This window comes from Doryrhamphus excisus, chromosome 12 (assembly GCF_030265055.1).
Source record: "Doryrhamphus excisus isolate RoL2022-K1 chromosome 12, RoL_Dexc_1.0, whole genome shotgun sequence".
NCBI classification, from domain to species: domain Eukaryota; kingdom Metazoa; phylum Chordata; class Actinopteri; order Syngnathiformes; family Syngnathidae; genus Doryrhamphus; species Doryrhamphus excisus.
This window is the reverse complement of record NC_080477.1, coordinates 11,242,792-11,263,111: the sequence shown is the minus strand read 5'-3', so window position 1 is coordinate 11,263,111 and position 20,320 is coordinate 11,242,792. Positions and strand designations below refer to the sequence as shown.

The 20,320-nt window shown below is 41.7% G+C and overlaps 1 protein-coding gene across 1 annotated transcript in view; it reads left to right on the top strand.

Moving 5' to 3' along the window:
* The first annotated feature begins 1,891 nt into the window (after positions 1-1,891).
* Positions 1,892-20,320, top strand: part of lmo1 (LIM domain only 1) — a 32,661-nt gene continuing 14,232 nt past the window's right edge. Inside the window, exons 1-2 of the mRNA XM_058089274.1 lie at positions 1,892-2,671; positions 19,529-19,742. Of these exons, the coding sequence (XP_057945257.1) occupies positions 2,650-2,671; positions 19,529-19,742 (236 nt within the window). The 5' untranslated portion in view covers positions 1,892-2,649. The remainder of the gene's footprint in view (positions 2,672-19,528; positions 19,743-20,320) is intronic.

The window sequence follows — 20,320 nt, the reverse complement described above, 5'->3', positions numbered from 1 at the left end:
TTTATGATGAATAAATGTCCGACATTAATGCACCTTTCTCGGTTAGAGCAGGCGGCTTCTCCCGGCCAACACTGTGGTTCTCCTCATCTCCGTGGACGCAGAGAGGCATAGGGTATCCAAAATTAATGCACCTGGGTGGCTTAGGACGCCACTACTCTTCGTACTGCCCACATACTATATGTCCCGGGTGAGTGAAACATATGACAGCCTTACTGTGGTGGTAACACTGAGTGTATCAGCCGATCAAGGTTCATCTCATCCCGATAATCCATGAGTGAAATCGGCCGATACTGATACCAATACCAATCACATACATTTTGTGTATCGTATTTCCTGCACTATAAGGCTCACTTAAAAGCCTTTCATTTTCTCAAAATGTGCGTTTTTGTATCCTCGTTATAACATATTGCTCCTGTTGTGGTATTTTCCCATATACAGTATGTCTATGTATTACACCTTCCCTCCTCCTTCGGTAATGGCGCCTTACAGCTGCAAGTTCTTCTCCCTCCATCTCCTTTTGGGTGCAACCGCACTTGCCTTTGAGGGAACATTTTGTTGACATTGTGGGTGATGTCGGGGATAAAACTCGCAAACAGTGCTAGAGAGCAAACATTTATGCATTTTGTACTGCACAGGAAGGCACGGAGGACACAAATTGACAATGGTCTACAGTCCTTTAACCAATCAGGATGCAGAACACAATACAACGTTCAGAGCCCACGAAAAATGAACCGCGATGTAGCCAGGGAACACTGTATATACAATATTGTTATTTAGAATAGTAGTTTCTACCAATGGAATCACTTAATTATGCATATCACTGTAAGGACTTTGTTTGATTAGGTCCGCTAGGTGGGCCAACTCAATGCTATTTTCCAAACAGTTCAGTGGGCCAGATGAAATTGCAGTGTGGGCCAGATTTGGCCCCTGGGCCTGAGTTTGACACAACGTAGTTTGTTATCCATTTGCGGTGGTTGGCGAGTGGATGAGTTAGCTCACAATGTCCTAATTTGTTAACATGACTGTGTTGCTGTGTTGTAGCCTACAGTGAGTCATGAAGGGTCACTTACTTAAGTTCCCAAATATGGTCCCATGCCTTGTAAATGGCAGCAAGGCTTTCAGCAGTGCCCCAAAAACAAACAGAAAAAGTTTGCAGTCCTTTTTATTTTTTATTTTTTGGAAAGGATGGCTTCTTTGTGTGCGTAGTGTAGATCTTGATAGTGTGTGTATAGCTTAAAATATGTGGTGCAAAATGTAACAGAAGGCATGGACAGACTGAGCAAGCTCACACCATAGACGGCCTGCTGGCTGCTGACAAACTAACATTCTTGTCGCTCTATTCCTCCCCGCTCTCCTAAATGGCTAATCTTTCTTGGATCTCACCATTAATTGGTTAACAGTCTCTGCAGGGCAAGTGAAAGTGCTGCTATTTAAGGCCTCACCATGCAACAGCAACACTTTCATCTTGGCAAATAACAGGCAACAATTATATTACCAGATTTGAAAGCGAACCTCCTATCTAGGCACTAATCAAAAAGGCAGCCCATCTGTTGTGTGTATCTGTGCAGCATGTATGATAGAACTGTCCGGACGCTAATTAACTGCTAAGTAGACCACACAATTAGACACTTTATTTCTATCAACTTCCGCAAGAAAAGTAAAGAGTTGAGCACAATGAAAAGCATCTCATTGTGTACAATGGAGCAGCATCTCTCTCTCTCTCTCTCTCTCTCTCTCGTTCTCGCTCTCCTTGACGTGCACGCGCTCACGCACACACGCATCAATACAACCTTACGCGCGTGTGCATGCTCTCTATCACGCACACACACACACGCGCGCACTTTCTCTTTCCCTTAGCTGTGCTTTTGTGTTTTGTCAGAATTAATGAGAAAAGTTCCCTTGCCCTAGGGGTAATTAGTGTCCTTGGAGTTAAATAAGCTAATACTTAGACACCTCTGGCACAAGCAATTATGTTTGTGTATTGAATAATTGATTCAAAGAGGGGGGAAGGGCTGCTAATCAGATCTGAGCATAATGAATTGATTTAATTAACAGGGGAATCCTTGGGTCGCTGCAAAGAAGCGTGCGCGGCGCATTTATTGCGCAGAGCGAAGCAGGACGCGCACAGACGCGGGCAGAGAGGCGGCGGGAGTGGGCAAAGCTCGGCACTTTGTCACATTTGCAATTGGATTTGTTTGAATGTAGTTGTCGTCTCGGAGCAAATGAGAGCGAGAGGGGACGAGCATTAACATCCAGGAGAAGAGAAAGAGCTCAGCCCGGCTCGGTGTGCGCGCCTTATCCGCCTCCAGTGCGCACCTCACGGCACATTTTAGTCGAGATTTACGCCGTCTTTTCTTTTCTTTATTCGCATGGAAGTCATTCAAAGCGGTTTGGGGTTTATTTATTCCGTGTGCAGCTCAAGTGTGGAAACGCGAATCCGGCCACGTCAGTCAGGGTAGTCAACGTAGCAACAATTATTGGCATTATTACAGAAAGGTGACTCATTTAAGCGTGAAGATTTCGCCGTATCCCGCACCTTGTAGTACAGGAAAGACGTTTCCAGTGAGAAGCTCCGAGCGGACCGAGCCGCGCAGCCTCCTGGAGCCAAGGACGGATCGGCCGGGGAAGGACTCCTCGTTCCTCAGGACGATGGTGCTGGACAAGGAAGAGGGTGAGTAACGTCTCCGTTTCTTGGATGTCACATTGTGGACACTTCCACCGCTCCCTTGTAACATTACATTTACATCTTTTATAGCATCCCTGAGCCTAAAACAACAGCAAGTCAACCCAGATTTGTTGTTTTTACTCCAAACGGATGTTGTGCTTATGTATTGTATCCCCCACCTGCACCCCGAAGTTGAGGTGCACCCACGCCAAGCTGCACTCACAAATGCACAAAGAGAATGGACTGTTTATTTACACTTGATGTGCAGAGCTCCAAGTCTCCTCCTAAGTGCTTTTTGCCTGGGTGAAGTTGTTAAGAGGCAGGCAGCCTCTGACATCCTCTCCGGGATGGCACATGACAGCAGAGTGCTTTTAACTTGATTGCAAATTATGGATAACGCCGCACAGCCTTGACTCACTTTTCCCATTCCAAATAGGCCCACTTGCATTACTTATCTATTCCAATGTATTTGGGTTAATGGGCGAGGCAATCTAATTAATTTAAATTTAAATCAAACTCGCCTCTCTAATGACGTTCCATTTTGGATTGAAGCTGACGTGGAGACGTGCAGTGCATTTATCACACGCTGGTCCACAGGTCTAAATGATGCTCAGTGTAGTGTGAATGCATTAAAATCCATTAATATGGCATGCTTTTAATATTCTAGCAGACACCATATATGCATGGGAAGAGCACTTTGGCATCTCCAATGAAGTTTTTCTTGCTCCTGACACTTTTTAAAAGTCTCCTTTTGCTGACCACCTGCTGTGATGACTCCATAGATAACTATAATTTGTGTTATTTCACCAAGTACTGCATATAAAGGCTTTTGCGCATTTTAGGGCTTATCCTCTCCCAGTAATGGATGCATTTGGAGCCCATTACTTATGTTTGAAAATGGATATTTCCTATCTTTTAGCAGTGCATCCTTTCACTTACGCATAAAGAACCCAATAGATTTTGTGGCAAAGACATAAATTGGCCTCTCTGGCTGCATCCATGTTGTGCTGCTAATGTACCCAAATTAACTGAACTGTTTATTGTCTGCTTTGAATGTCTGGCTAAAAGTTCCTTATATGATTCATGAGTCGGATTGCTTTTAACAGTTATTGGCTAAGCAATATGGTAAATGTACAAGGTGATGCAAATGGCATTAGTGGGAAAGGATGCACAAGAGCATGTAATGCAGTCAATACTACATTAACTACTGATGCCCAATTACAGAACCAGGGAGAGTGGCTTTTAGGAGCATTAGGACTTGCAGAAAAGCTGAGATCACCTGCTGCTCATTGCCTAAAAGCTTCACCCTTTATTTGCTGGACCCGACCAGCGCCTTCCGCCGTTTGGCCCGGGTTGGCAACAGAACTGCTACGATCTGGTCTCACTCATTATTGTGCCTCTTAACGTTTATTGGCTGTAAAGTTATAGGCTTGTCAATTCAACCTTCTCGCCTAATGTATCCGCTCAGGGCTTGCACGAGTAAGTGTGCACATGGAAGGAGGGGATTTTTTGGGGTGGCCGCAGGATGACTTCTCTTAAATAGTTCCTCAATTACTCATACGTGTTTTTGTGCATTTATATTCAGTGTTTATATTCGGGTCCTAATGTCGCCTACACAATTCCAAGTGGATACTGGCACCACAGCAATGCATGTTTCTTTGGCAGGCATCAGGTTCTCTTAGAAAAGTCCTGCCTAATGACTGTCAACATTTGTTATAACATTGGATCAAATAGAAACTAATTAATTCTAGCATTAGTAGCTGTTTATATTTCCTCTCCTGTTAAGCAATGAGTGTATTCTCAGAGTCAGCGTGAGGACAACCATGGAGGAGTGTGACCTGTCACTGCAAAGCCCCATACTCTATTCCCCTCAACCCACAGCTGTGGCGCTTTTAAGCAAGGCACTAAACTTGTGCAAATGTGTCCCCTGCAGCTAAATACAAAGGTCAAATTCCGTGCAGCACATGTAAAAATGACAGGGCCCTAATCCTTTCTAAAACTGCCTAATATGCAGGTAAACATCCCCAACGAATGTGCATGTGTACGTAAATATACAGCCACTCTGTCAGCGCTGCATATTAACTGTACGCTGACCTTAAGCAGAAGCCAAATCCTCCAGCAACTGATAAGTTTCTGGTTCCCTCGCGCTAGTTAATTTACGGCTCCCTTATCACACTGTCCAGGAAAATGTGTACACTCATAAAGCGTGTGATTGAAAAGCAATCCTTCAGATGAACACAGACCGGTGATCTGTCAGCTGCCGTAATAAACCTTGGGCTCGGGGCTCACATTTTTATTTTGAAATAATAAGAATTGCTTCATTCTTTACCGATGTTACCATGGTAATACTGTCTTGTAGCGATGTTATATTGATTCAGAAAGTGGACAGTAATATTTCTTTTCTGTTATTTGGTTTCTCTGGGTTGATTTCTAATTTCCAGTTGGAGATTACTTTTATATGTTCCTTAAGTCTTTTCACTTTTCCACTGGAATGTAATTTGCTCTCTGGTGTTTGCTATTTTCTCAGCTTATTGGTTTGCTCTTACTTCAAAATTAAACTTGCCCATTTCAAATATTGAAATTACATCAGGTTTGTGAGCTCTTGGGCCTGAACAATATTACAAACAAGTCACCAACAGTTTTTAATATTTTTCCCCCCTCTGCAACTTGCATCACATTCTGCATTAACTCTTTCGCGTTCTGGCTGTGAAGAAAAAAGACAATTTACTTAACAAAATAATGACTCTGATGCACAGCAAATGTCATAATTAGCCTTTTCTGTACTGGCTTTGCAGGTCCATGCTCAGTGTTGTGACACTCGTATCCTAAAACTGTCAGCTGGGTAGGCAACGACACAGGCACCCTCTTTTGAGCAGTATGCGTTTAATTCCGCTCAGTTCTCACCAGGGATAATTTCCTCTGTCACCATTAAACCTCTTCATCCCCATCACATCTGATGTTTCACATCCTGAAGTATGCAAGATGTGTATCATTTCCCCACAATCTTGGATGAATTCAAAGAGACTCAAATGAGACACGTGTTAGTGAGTGCGTCCGTCCGCCTTAACGCCCGCCCGTCCGCCCGCCTTCAATGCATACGGCTGCACTCATCAGGGAGATGCTAAAACTCAATTATGCACTCTTGAGATGTAAGAGCATCCAGCTTATTATTTCCTCAGGTTCCATGTTAGGCCTGGTGTCATCAATGTGTAGCAGATCTTTGGGAGAGGCCTTCAGCGGCCATTGTTCGACCTCCACTTTTGGCTGACGACTGCAATTCATGTTGTCACTGTCCACTTTTTATTACACCGGCGCTTTGATTGAGAGCGGTGACGGTTTCTGTGGTTTGACAAACACAGGATTAAACAAGGGCACTCAGTAGACCTCCATACTGTCCACAAGTGAAACCATAGAGTATGCAGAAGGGTCAATTCTATACTTGTTCTGCAGTTATTAAACTTAAATGATAGAAGGCACATCTGTGGATTGGTTTTCACACCAATAAGACAAACTCCCAAATGTACAGTAATGTTGTTTTCTTGGCTCATGTACAGTAATATCCCTCCTCAAAGTTCCATGGTAGTTTTTTTTTTTTGCTTAATCTTACCAGTCATAGTGTGCAGCTGGCGGAAGTAACAAACTGCCTTTGTTGACATGGGAAGATGAATGATGACTTACTTTAAAGTGCAATTATACCGTGTAGTAGGAGGCAGGTGTATAACAGCATGATCTGAAGCAAACACAGACATGCTCAGGAGAAATGTCGATGTTGCACAAAATCCTCCACTGAAAAGGTATGAGCTAGCCATTGTTAGTTACAAAAAAAAGAGTGTTACTTATCGATATCAGGTAGAGCCGCAGTATGGATTATTTCCTATACAGTGCCTGTCAGCTGCTGTTTTGCTCTTTGTATAGGAAATAATTATTGTACTGATGCATCCACAGACACACGGACGTATCTGAAGGCACCTTGCTTGTTTGCCTGTTGCACATTATCTGCAATGACTCTTTAGCACAGCATACATGTATACACTGTCTGGAAAAAGTATCCACTCCTTCTTTCTGGTGCCTTGAAAAAGCTAAAGAGACAAAATACACACCAGTGGAGTCTAATAAAAAGCAAATAGCTTACACCAGATAATCTCATATAGTCATATACGTAGAAAACTTTCAGTGAAAACTTTCAAAACTTCATTTTAGCTTGGAATTTCCAGATGTAGCTGATGGAAAGAATGGATTTTCAAGAAACAACCTAAGAGTCATTCAAGATTTTAAGTTGGAAAAAATGGCCTCTTACTAGCCCGGGATAGCCATAGTCTCTGAAATGCACACCAGACCATTGGCTTGAGAGCTCTTTCAGTTTATTTTACCAGACCGTGCAACAGCATTCCCCCCCCCAGCGCGCACACACACAACAGGCCTCCCCACCAACCATTGACCCAGCCCCTTTTACCCGTGAAGGGCCAACCAAAATTCCCCAATGAGAGGGTGATGCAATATGTCTAAAAGGTACCATATTTACATTTATAACACCCTTTTATGTTACAAAAACCTTTCAATAGTACCACACTGAAGTTTCACTTTCTATATACATTGTAAACACTAGATTACATTTAACAACTTAGAGTACCCAACAACTACCCAGTTAACCCCCCCTCCTCCAGGTGACACTTGGGAGAGTCCAATCAAGGTGATCAGCCTCTGGCCTGCACTCACATGCGTGCGCCTCCATGCTTGTGCCCCGACCAATCACCTCAAAGAAAGGAGAAACTGATGAGACATTAGGAACTAAACCAATTACTTCTAAATGAAAAAAACTAAACTAAAGCAATTAACAACTTAAATAGCAAACAAATATAGTTAAATTACTAACCAGAATATATGCGTAAATAACAAAAGCCAGCTATATACACAAATAGAAACATGACAGTGTGTAGGTGGGGCATACACCTGATCAGTGAGGGAGGATTGGCAGCTCCCTCACAAGTCAACTCGGGTTTCTTCCCACATTCCAAAAACATGCTAGGTTAATTGGCGGCTCCAAATTGTCCATAGGTATGAATGTGAGTGTGAATGGTTGTTTGTCTATATGTGCCCTGTGATTGGCTGGCGACCAGTACAGGGTATACCCCGCCTCTCGCCAGAAGACAGCTGGGATAGGCTCCAGAATGTCTGTGACCCTCGTGAGGATAAGCGGTAGAAAATGAATGAATGAATGAACCTAAGAGTCTTGATACGTAATCACAATGCATTACTGCCATAGAAGCAGGAGTTCAGACCATTCAGATAGCTTCTAGATGCTGAAAGTAGGGGTGTTGGAATTCACTCCTCAACTCTCTCACATAGCTTATATGAGGCATTTTTAGTATGATATTTTCAGTATGCCGACTATATAGACAAAGGTATTTGTCCATGTGATTAAGAAGCGTGTCAGTATACGTCTGTCTGTATATTATGTGTGAAGACTTACTAATTTGGCATACCAGACAGCAGCATGTTTTTTTTCCTCTCCTTAGTAACTGAGTTTTCATGAGATAATTTGCGGCCATGAACCTATCACTGAGTTAAAGTAAACACAGCATGCTGACCTTTACATGTCATTACATTTTGACAAACAAAATGGCGTATGAATTCATTCAAATCAAGACTGACACATGGTGGAATCACTTGCTCTAAACTGTAGATGATTTCTAATGAGAATTAAAGTGATGAAAACTCTGGGATGCTACTTTTATTAAATTATACAGCCATCTTCTTGGTAAATACAAAACCCCGGGGTGCTGTCGCTCAAATAAAAGCAAACATGCTGAGAACTAATCTCATAGGATGACCTTCACTAAATCAAATCTCAAACATCTAATTAAAAATTGTGATTAAGATGGTAGTTCTGACTATGTTAAAGCTCGTCTACTAGGGTTTGGATATTGAAGTTGCTGATTTAATCAGCGCTAAACACATCATATTTGCAACAGCAAATCTGTATGCAAATGATCACAAAGCACACATATTCCCATTGGAATCTTTTCTAAAACAAGAATGTAGACCCCTTCCACTCCATTCTAACACTATTTGGTTTTGATTGGATTCATTTGCGACTGGACACAATATTAGGTACACTTTAAGGAGATCCATGACAGATTATTCCTCAGAAATTCTGCCTGTAGGAGAATTTTGTCATTCTGTTTTTTCCTCATGTATTTGGCAAGTGAATGACAAGTACACTGTAGTTGCTCAACCTAGTGGGAAAGTGGTAAATTTGAAGTCGTCTTATTAACCCATTGGCCAACTGGAGTAGATACAGTGGTATGAAAAGGTTTAGGCACCCCAGATTTTCCTTTATAGATCAGTGGTTGTTCAGATCAGCAGTTTCAGTTAGCAGACAAACACAATGATATTTGAGAAGTGAAATGAAGTTGAATACCTTTATCACTAATTATTGAAACACAACATTTGTTTGGTACGCTCATTGACCCCTGATCTATTTCCAATAACGAGCCAATCCTGAGAAAGGGTATTTAAGGTGGCCAAGTTGTTCTCCTCTTTGCATCTCTGTAGGGTGACAACATGGTAGCCTCAAAACAAATGACATGGCGGCAAAGATTGTTCAACATCATGGTTTAGGGGTAGGATACAAAAAGCTAGCGCAGAGATTTCAGATTGTCAGGTTCCACTGTGAGGAACATGGTGAGAAAATGGAAGACCATGGGCACAGTTGTAGTTAAGGCCCGGAGTGGCAGGCCAAGAAAAATCTCAGCTAAGCAGACGTGAAAGATGGTGAGAACAGTCAAACTCAACCCACAGACCAGCTCCAAGACCTCCAAGACAACAAATACCAATAGCATGATGCTTACCTGTGTCCCAATTATCTTGAGTTGTAGATTTTTTTTGTAGACTTTTTGTGGCTAGTGATTATAAGAGTCCAACTATGTTCACACTGCAGTCACTTTTTTGCTCATATATGACGTGTATCTGAGCTAACTAAATGTAGTGAGACAATGCCAAAGTTTTAGATAATGAGGTTTGGACATTTGGAAGTGAGCCCGAAAGAAGTTTGGGATTGGCTCAAAAAGCTCTGCTGCAGAGGGTGTTGCAAAACGTTTCTTTTGTGATGTCACAGAGGAGCAGGCCTCCTTATGTGGGCGTGGCTGTAGGCGCAATACGCTCTCTGCCCCAAACTCTGTTTCCTCAAGCTCTGCTTTGCTTTATGAAACAAGCTCTGGCAGAAATTATTATAGTTGGTTATTCTCAGCAAGAGAAAAATATTTTCATCTGTCAACGCCATTTCTCATGGGACTGTTTTTGTGAACACAAACGTGAAATATCCGCCAAATTGTTGTTGAACCTAGAAGCAGCGTGCTCTCGCCGGGAAAGGTGCATTAATATTGGACCACGAAGGTGGAGAGAACTGTCTGGACTGTCTAGTCCCGCAAAAAAATGGGTAATGACCACATTTCCACTACCGATGTTGAGCCAAGATTTTCTGCAGTTAGTAAAGGCGGCACCCTCACGTCCGGCTTCTGAGCTCCACGGCACCAGCGGTGCCTCTGACAAAGTGTGTCCGACAATGAATGCTCCTCCTCGGGCAGCTGAAATGGACACATCCCCCTTGCGTCCCGGTTCTCCTGAGTTCCTGTGCGACAATGAGTGCTCCTTCTCGGGCAGGCGAGGTTGGGGCAGTACCAGCAGTGCCTACTCTTTGAGTTCATACACGCTAAGTCAGGGGTCTCCAGTTAGCTCATGAGCTCCGCAAAGATTGTATTCATTTATCAACTCCTTACCCACTGAATTAGCAAGTGTTGTTCACAGTAGTCAAGAAGTAGTTTGGGAGTGTGACCAATCACAGTGGAGTGGACGTGCCGGATGTGGGCCGTGGGTGGAATATATTAAAACATAATTTAGGCGGGAAACACAAATCCAATGAATTACAGCTGGAATCGGTGCAGATTCTGGAAGCTCTAGAAAGTTTTCTGTGTGGGTGTAGCTGTGTAGCTGCTTGAGTCCACAACTCAATACAAAGGCTTGGGAAATTAGCATAACATGTCCCCTTTAAAATGATATTGGCACACATTGCACAAAATAAAACATGTTAAGAAACACGCATGGAGCAGTACCACGCTAGGTCTACTCTCTTCTACCAGGCTAGTCAGTGCAAATCTTAAACAAGGTCATCGCGAAGTCGGTGTCTTTAGAGGAGACACGGGCTATTCTGTCTAATATGACGTCACCCCGAGTCTTCGTGAAGATCTTCTTAAACGTTCACCCAAGGAAGCTCTCTCTCATTATTTACCCCATCAGGTGTGCGAGTACGTGTTTGAGTGACATTAGAAGTCCGTGCAGTTAAATAACTGCCCCCTGTGGGGAATCTGCATTATTCAGGATTAAAGTGCTTCCCTCAGTGTACCACAGTGGAGTCCCCCCCACCCCCCGAAACCCATTTTTGACACATTGAGGACCCTGAATGACACACCTGTCTCCTAGCATTTCCTTGGGAATAATAAGTGTGCGGTAATTGCTGGGAAGTGGAGAGGATTTGGAACACTACTTCCTGACCTCATGAGTGACACAAACTTTAGAAAGCTACATTTAATTTCTCCCCAAATGCATTTTTAATGACGAAAAAGTGTTTGTACTTCTCCAGAAAGGTGGAAGTAACAGTAAATGTGGTAGTAACTTTTAAAATATTTTTTTTTGTCAAAGATTTGCCAATATGTTTTCACTGTATTGGTTGTACAAAAATGATAAAATCTCAGATCAAGACTAAATGCAGACTAATCCAACATTTCATTTCTAAGATGCAGTGCTTTATGATTATCTTTCAAAAGTTCTCAAGTCATTTATCTGTCTGGATGTGCATAAATGTTTTGCCTCCTTTCTTGGGCTCATCATTCATCTTCTTCCCTCATTCTCAGCTTCATGTGCCATCTCTCATCTAATTCCTGACAGCTCACCTTGCTTGCCATAATCTTCCCCTTCTACTGAGCAACCAAGTGTTGGAACAAGTTGCCTTCTGTAATAATTTGGAAAATGCCAGTTTCATGTCTTTTAAAAAGGGGAAAAATTCAGCAATGGATTTAATTAGAAAACTGTTGCATATCTCTGTGATACATTTCTTTTAATTAACCCCATGTGAATAAATTAAAAATAAGAGGGGGCTGAAAAGTGTGGAAAAAAAACACCCTAATGAAGTTCTCCCTCCTAATTGGGATGGAGTTTGCAGCCAAACCTCAGTTAGTCGTGGGCACCAGGAGCTAACAATGCCGCCTGTAAGCCTCAGAAAAAGGGCCCAGGGCCTCCGTGCTGACTTCAAGTGTAAGAAATGCACCTCTGACGTGATGGAAATGACCGTGAGCTGGGAGAAAAGGCAGTCCTGTTCCAGGCTGCTCTGCTGAGACTCCCCATGCCGCGCTTGAAGCTGGGCCAGTGTTATTGCAGCCCTAATGCGGCTGACTCATTTGGAGCGGATCAGGAGTAATTATGGTAGGAAAAGTGGCTGCAGACAGTGGGGGTCAGGACACTTGTAACATGTGAAAAGAGCAATTATTCCAGGAGACAAAACCTTCCCTTATCCCAGGCAGTGCCAGGGTCAATGCGAGGGACGGCTGGGCTCCGTTTCACCGGGGCTTATTAGCCACAGCAAGCTGCAAAGTTTGAGAGAGTGCATCTTGTTAATGAACAGTCCCCTCCTCATCCGCACAAGCCCTGTCTGCTCGCTCCCACTTACTGTGGGTGTTAATTATGTTGTAATCATAGCATGCATACAGTCCCAGAAATCACCTCACAGACCCCAGCATTCATGCAGTACCATCTGGAAATGTAACTCGCCGTACAGTAACATAGAGGGCTCTCACAGGGTAGCATTAGAAAAAACACACTAAGTATGAAATGTAATATTGACTCGGGCCCTGTAAAAAAAAAAAAAAAAAAAAGCTGCCTAATTTAATAGTGTGTGATTGCCTCCGTGTGTTCACGCATTTCTGTTCTTTGACTCCATCCAAGGATAGGAACATGAATCATGTGGTGAATCAGTGCGCTTTATTTGACTTATCATTGCAAACGCACTCATCAGGCTGCTTTCAACTGCCATGTGTTTTGCAGCCGATATTATTAACAGATGTCTTGTGTTTTTGTCTTGGCAGTAGAGAAACGTGTCCATGGGCTCAATTACAGCAATGACAGAAGCTGAATGAAAGGGGCTGATTCATGCACACAATGGCAAGACATCTGCATGAGCTCCCCATTAAGGCTGGTATTGCAGTCACTTGGGCCCATGGATGAATTTTGTTTTGCAGACATATCTTTGACTCCAAGGACAAAGAGCTACAAAAAATATAGCCCCTGTTCTAAATTGTCACTATGATTTTGCAATGTGTTAACTATTTATTCTAAAATGGGTTGGTGGTTGAGTAATATCAAGCAGCAGTTGGCCATCAATGTGTGGTTGACATCTTATTTAGGAGTACGTTGAGGTGAGAGATGTTCAAGATAATGATGACAAATGCACTTTGTTTCGGCTGCATGCACCCACTTTGTAACCTATAGCATCTAATTTCCTTCAGCATCTCCATGCGTGTGGCTCATATTTGCTGCAGCTGCGGTGAGGAATTATCGGGGGCCCCTGGGAGAAAGCCCACCCGGGGGCCGGCTTCCACCTCCTCCTTGAAAGACCACCTCCCTCCCCATGTGTCAGGAAGGCTGAGTGATTCTCATCAAGATCCTTTAACTCCCTGTGAACTGGCACAGGGCGCATCACATCGTGGCTTTTAATTGATCAAAAAGGGCCTTTAACAAAACATACAATCAGAGGCAACTGTCCCCTCTGCCATTAAGGGTGAGTGACGTAAAGAGCAGATGTTCTACTGGGATCAAGTGTAGGAGGATATTGAGTCTCTGCATCCATTTCCTTTCAATTGTACTGTGTGCACAATGAGGCGTGCAAAAAAAAAGACAGCCACAAATGATTCATTAGTTCATCACTAAAAAAAAGCCAATTAACAGTAAATTATTCAGCAATTACTGTGCCAATTTACTTATCAGGTTGGTTGTCATTAAGATGCTAGATATTTGCATATTTCAGCATATCTAATGTTGCTTTGTCTCATTGTAGTAGAATATTCTACAACAAAAGTAAGGCAATACAATTAGTAAAAAAAAAAACATTCCTATTATGCAAAATTGACTGTTTAATGAAATTAATATGTGTCGCTAAAGCAGTGGTGAGCAAACTATAGTCTGGGGCCCACATCCGGCCGTCCAAGTGTTTGAATCCGGCTCGTCAGTTGATTCCAAAGTAATTTCAACGTTTAACATATTAGGTGGGAACATGACTTACAAGTAGTCAGAGTCAATTTGATGGTCACTAAGTCACTTTTCACATGAAGCAATCCAGACAACTACCTAAAAGTCTAACAAACACAAATCAACAAATATGACGCACAACTTAAAGGGATAAGACGTCAGGAAACACTGTCATACCTGTAACCCGCCTTTTTGAAAAAAAAAACTAGAAAGAAGAAAAGGTTTTGCCGCACATCTTAAAATTAAGCCTTGAGTTCTGCCAACTTTTCGTCATTAGTAGCGGGTCTGTTTTTTTATTATTGTGTTGTTCTTCAGCAAATAGGTTAACCTAGCATGATGTTGCTGTAGTGTAATGTTAGCATTATAGCTCATATAGCTGCACTATTGTATTCTCCCACCTATATATAAAATAAGCACCATATGTAAAAATAAAATAAAACGATACCAAGAAGATGTAAATATGTAAAGTTTGATCAAACTTACTACAGCTTCTGCCTGGACATTACCTTCATGGCAGCTGATGGACTCTGATGAACAGTCTCACCCACTCAAGAAACCCAATTATAGTTTGGATTGCAAGGTTTATAGTGAACGCAAATCACTTAAAGTGATTCCAATCCTGCATCATACACTGGCATTTCCATATAACGTATGTTATTATTCATTACTATTCACAGTAGTGATGACATCCGTCATAGTCTCTGTCTGGCCTTTTCTGGAGAAACTGCTTTTTTCCAAACATGAATTATTGTCATGTTTTAATCTCAAGAGATCTTGTGACACCCCGACTGAAAGAACTTTTAAATTCCAGCATGAAGACTAGATTTTGGCCATCATACTATCATTGGACCTCTCACACTTATTCAGAAAATGTTGAAAAAAAAGCATCAAAAGTGATGTTTTAATTAAAATAATTTGCTGTCAGCATATCTTGCGGAGTGTGCCATGACAGGACTTGCTATCTAATTTTGAAAAAACATATTGTGAGATTATTGTAAGAAACATACATCTTTTGCACCTACGTGATGCCTCAAGCACCTCTAGGTTAATGCAGGTCTCACCATGCCTGTGTGATCATTTTATATCTGCACTTTATAACTTTTGCATGAGTGCGTCCATGAAGCGTATTTTCCTTTAAATCCTTTAATATATCAAAAAAATATACTGTGATTTGGTGATAGCTGTAATGTCTAAAAAGGGTAACAGAAAATCGGATGCTATCACTGTAATGGAAAAATACATGCTCTGACAGACTGCTTGGGCAAAGAAAAAGTTACAGTACATATTGTTAAAAGATATCATCTTAAAGGAAGTGGATGGATACGGGAAGAGAGCGATGACAGGCCTTTTGCACACACTACTAATAGCATTTTAATTCCTTCTCAGTACGGATAAGTTCTCTCTTACTCTACTCGGATGGGTAAACTGTATCTCTTGTTTGAGAATGAAATGCAATGGATTCCTTTTGTGACACAAAATGACAATGAAAGGTCATTGATACCAGTGGATTTGGCAACTGGTTGCTTGTCTATTATTCAAACATGGAAGGAGCCATTGTTTTTTTTTTTTTTTAGTGTATCGATGCAAGCTTGCGTGCATACAGATCTCATCATACTCATGTTGCTGAAAAATAACCCCAGTGTACTATAGCCTTTAACATTTTGTCAGATTTCCTACAAAATTCTCTGTTCACGATGGCTCAGTTGAGACATCTAAAGAACTGTGGCAGTTTCAAGACAAAATGAATGTGCGACCGAGTGCAAAAACTAAAGTCACAGTTAGTGTTTTTCTTTGATGAGCTGAGCAGGGCTTTAAAAAGGAGGCAGCATCCAGGCATTCCGAGATAGGTTAATCTTTGGAAGGATTGGTCTTTTCAAGCAGGATGTAAAACAGCACATGTGCTATGTTTCAGGAGTGTGAGGTGGTCTCAACCAATTAGGAGTAGTTCTCCAGAGGTGGAAGAACGACCTTTTTGTATAATTAGTTATCTTATTTAAAGCAAAGATTTTGAATGAAATTCCTAATTAGGTGTCATGAAAGGCAAATTAAAGAGTTTTGTGATCCCCAAGGGATAAATGTTTTCTTTTTCAAAAGACTCTGAGGCACGTGCGTGTACACACACACACACATTTTCTCTCTCCTCATTATGACTGCTCTGTAGTTCTGTGGAAGCCTGTCAGGCGAGAACAGTTGGCATACCTGCAGAGAGCTCCCCTAACAAGCCATGAAATGCAGGTAGAAGACACTGCCCTTAGCCACTGTGCCTTGAATTCGAAGCTTTTTAGCTTCATTTACACCAAACATTGGTATTTATAGCAGGTTTTTCTGATCCTAATATGGCAACTTCAAGGGGTCCATTTCGGGTAGGGTGTGATGGAGAGAAGGCCGGACTCTAATCAATGGTTCCCACTGCAGAACTACACCAATTAGTCTTTATTTTTCACATCTAATAAAGGAAGATGTCTCAACACCAACCACACCACATACTGACATGTAAAGCCTTGAAGCTAATAGCTTTATTCTATTTATTCCACCTCTACTACAGATCCATCCATTTTGTACACCGTTTTTCCCTATTAGGGTCATGGGTAACCATTCTCACTCACATTTACACTTACTATAAGGGCAATTTAGAGTCTAATTAACCTCAAATTAATGTTTTTGGAATGTGTGAAAAGGCTGGAGTACAGAAAAACAGAACATGCTAAAATCTCCTGGTAGATGTGCGAACCCCGATTCCATGCATATTGTATTGGATACAACCCTGTAGAAAATATGACTGTTTAAGGAAGAGCCCATTTGTGTATATGTAATGTTAGCTCTGAATCTGATCAGTTATAAGATATATTGAGCTAGGGTTCATGTGGGTGAGGTTTTGTTGCGTGTTGGGACAATGAAGGCATATTGGATATCGTTACTTGCCATCAAACAGCAAAGGCGGCAATTAATTGAGGCCCAAATAGTTTTCAGCTAAACAAGAATGAAGATGTACCGTAGCTACAAAACACACCATGGAAAATAGTTAGCATGTCTCTATCCCTCCATACGCTCATCTGCTTAATTTTTTGTTTTGCAATACTTTGTTTATTCATTGGAAAGTGAGGAGATCGACATCTAGGACGATTAATTAATCAATTAATCGCACAATAAAATTAAAATGAACTTAATCATTTTGCCAGCCTCTGCAGAATTGCTATGTGCATGTGTGTCTGTTTTCAAATAGACAGGGAGAGAGTTCACTCTGTGCATTGGTTTCAGCACCTTTATGATTTGTACTGTAGAACAACAGTATGAAAGGAGTGAGCCCTTTTATCAGTTCTATAGTCTTGTTGTTTCTGTTTATGGAGAGAGGGCCGGTAGAAATTATATTAGTACAATGTAACATATTGTAATATATTTGTAAAATATTTTTCACTGTACTTTTCTTACAAGTAAAGTTAAAATCTGGTCTCATTTGCAGAGATCCAACCTTGTGGATCGTCTCGTGACACCCTTAAATAGCATAATACAGTTCAGTTATTCTCATCGTGTAGACATGCTTATTTGCTGTCTGGGTTTAGGACCGTTACTACGAACAATGTACAGTGGAACCTTGGTTAGCGTCCGCCCCAGTTAGCATGATTTTTAAAAATTGACTTGCTTCATTTTGTACATTTTCTAGGTAGCGCCCAATACAGCGCTGGTCTTGTGATCTTGTGATTAATACACATTGTGCGAGTCCAACTATGTTCTTAATTTATTTTTATTACAAATCGTCCTTAGTTTCTAACAAAGAAGCTAAGACTAATTTTCCGATTTTGGCTTGAGTTATTTCCTGAATATAATTCAATTAAATTTTCACCTTTTTTATCAACATTCTTTGACTTCATTTTGGGTTATTGACGTGAAAAATACTATTGACTTCCAAAAATAACCAAGTACCTTCATATTACAGAGTTACTGCTTATTCCTTGCTGACTTCTTCCATTGCATAGACGGTAGCCTGTTAACTTCAACTGAGCCTCCGGGCTTCTCCTCCGCCCCTCCTCTCTCCTTCATGATGGATTCAGCGCAAATTCAGTCTATTTCGATATCCAAAATATGGTTGGTTTTGATATTGTCATTGATATTGTAAAAATATCAATATATCACCCAACCCTAATTTATTGCATTTCAAATTGTTTTCTGCATGTAAAGCTAGAATTGTAAAACTATAATAACTTGCTCTGTGTTAACATTTTTGGCTTTCCGGAAAGGATTAATTGGATTGACATTATTTCTGATGGGAACAGTTGATTCAGTTAGCATCCGTTTTGGTTAGAGTCGGACCTTCTTGAATGAAGTAATGACACTAATGACACTAGTGATTTGGAGTACAGAGATAAAGAATATAAAGAAAAGTTGGTAATTGTATTGTTGAATGGACACATTGAAGCGGACTGGCTACATACCAGTTGAACAGTAGACACATGGTCTTCTTTTAAGCATAAAAACAGTGACATTTCACACAGAACTTGATGTAACACGTCTCGACCTTTATAGGTGGATACGTGCACACACCAAATGTTACCCCCCTTCTGGGATGCAGCGTGTCCAGTTTTTTGGGCAGTAGTGGGGTGGGTTGAGAATGTGTTTTGAATGAGAGTGGCAAGTGGCGTCCACTGTGTGTTCTTTTAGACAGATCAATAGCTCAGTGTGTGAGAGAGTGTCTTAAGAGCTGTTGTGTGGTGCTCTCAGCTGTGGCAGACCTGTTAGTGCTGCAGAGGGGAGCTGCACGCCCCTGCCTTGGTACCAGCAGTGGCCTGAGGGGGGCTTTTAGTACGAACACAAATGTCAACCACACATAGACTATTAGTGTTTAGTGCAGTTATTAAATGGACTTTATTTGTCCTTTAGGAGGCTAAAAGGCTTACTTAAAGGGGACCTGCGTGACACCAGGGCAATTTGCGAGTTTGGTAACTTTGGAGCCGCTCATTGCAGACACATGAGCGCAGATACGTGTAAAGGCTGTAGTGCTGCGAGTGTGCGTTTGTGGTCTGTGTGTGTGTGTATGAAGTAGAGTGAGTGTATGCTAAAAGGCACTTAGGCCATAACATATCTCACTAGGGTCTGGTAGCAGCGTGTTTTGCGGTCAGAGGCTTTTTAAAAGGTTAATGTTAATCTATACCAAACAAAGCCCAAGAGGAGCTTTTACAGCTCTGGACAGTTGAGTGAAATGAGCTTGATGAAATGGTAACTAATGCACTACCCGGCCTGCTGTAAGTACCACAATAAGCAAAATACATCCCATATTGGATGTATAATGTATTGTGCTTTTTCACTGCCGCAAATCATCATGTAACTTTGTTGTTACAGCATGTTCTCAAGCAAGGGCTTTGCAGTCCAATGTGACCTGTGTGTTTATCTACATGGAAGACTGTTTTCTTTAATGCATATGAAGCAGGTCGGCACGGTGTGCTGTGGCTGCACGCGAGTCCATGCTTAGACGCCAGCAGAAGCAGCCACCTTATCGAAAAGAGAACATGAAAAGTCACCCGGGTTCCCGTGGCCGTAAATCACGCATGGTTGTTTGTCTCCTTATCACTCCAGGTGTGCCGATGCTCTCCGTCCAGCCCAAAGGGAAACAGAAGGGGTGCGCTGGCTGCAATCGCAAGATTAAAGACCGCTACCTGCTCAAGGCCCTGGACAAATACTGGCATGAGGACTGTCTCAAATGTGCCTGCTGTGACTGCCGCCTTGGGGAGGTGGGCTCCACCCTTTATACGAAAGCCAACCTCATCCTGTGTCGCAGGGACTACCTGAGGCAAGAAAAACACACAATCACTTCACCGCAGTCGCCACAAACACAAAAAGACACATGGAACATGAATTATTTGACTTTTGCTACAATCTTTGCTTTGTTTTCCTTTGCAGTGATGTGTATTTTACCACTTGCTCCACTCGTGGTAACATTCCAAAGGAAATAACTAACATTTTAAGATATTTTGGCATCTATCGCTTTGCCAAGAACAACACTCAACACTGCTGTTTAAATGCACTTAGGAAGGAGTGGCTTACTTGCTACATTTTTAATACTTGAGGTAACTTTTGAACAGCTTTGAAAATGGTGTTCAATTCCCCTGTTACCTCTTTGGGACAAGCCAAGAAGCATTGCTCAAAAACACAAAATTCTGACACTCCGCCTGCCTTTTCTGAAGCAATCAGTGCCACAAGAAGTTCAATGCTAAACAAAAGTCTCAGCAAATCAATGTCACATTTGCACCACCACAGCCTGGCATGTACTGTATGTCTCATGTTTTAGTCTGCAGTGTAAGATGTTGTTTTCTTGTCCATCTCACAGGCAGTTTACACAATTTTATTTTTAACTGAAAGAAAACATAC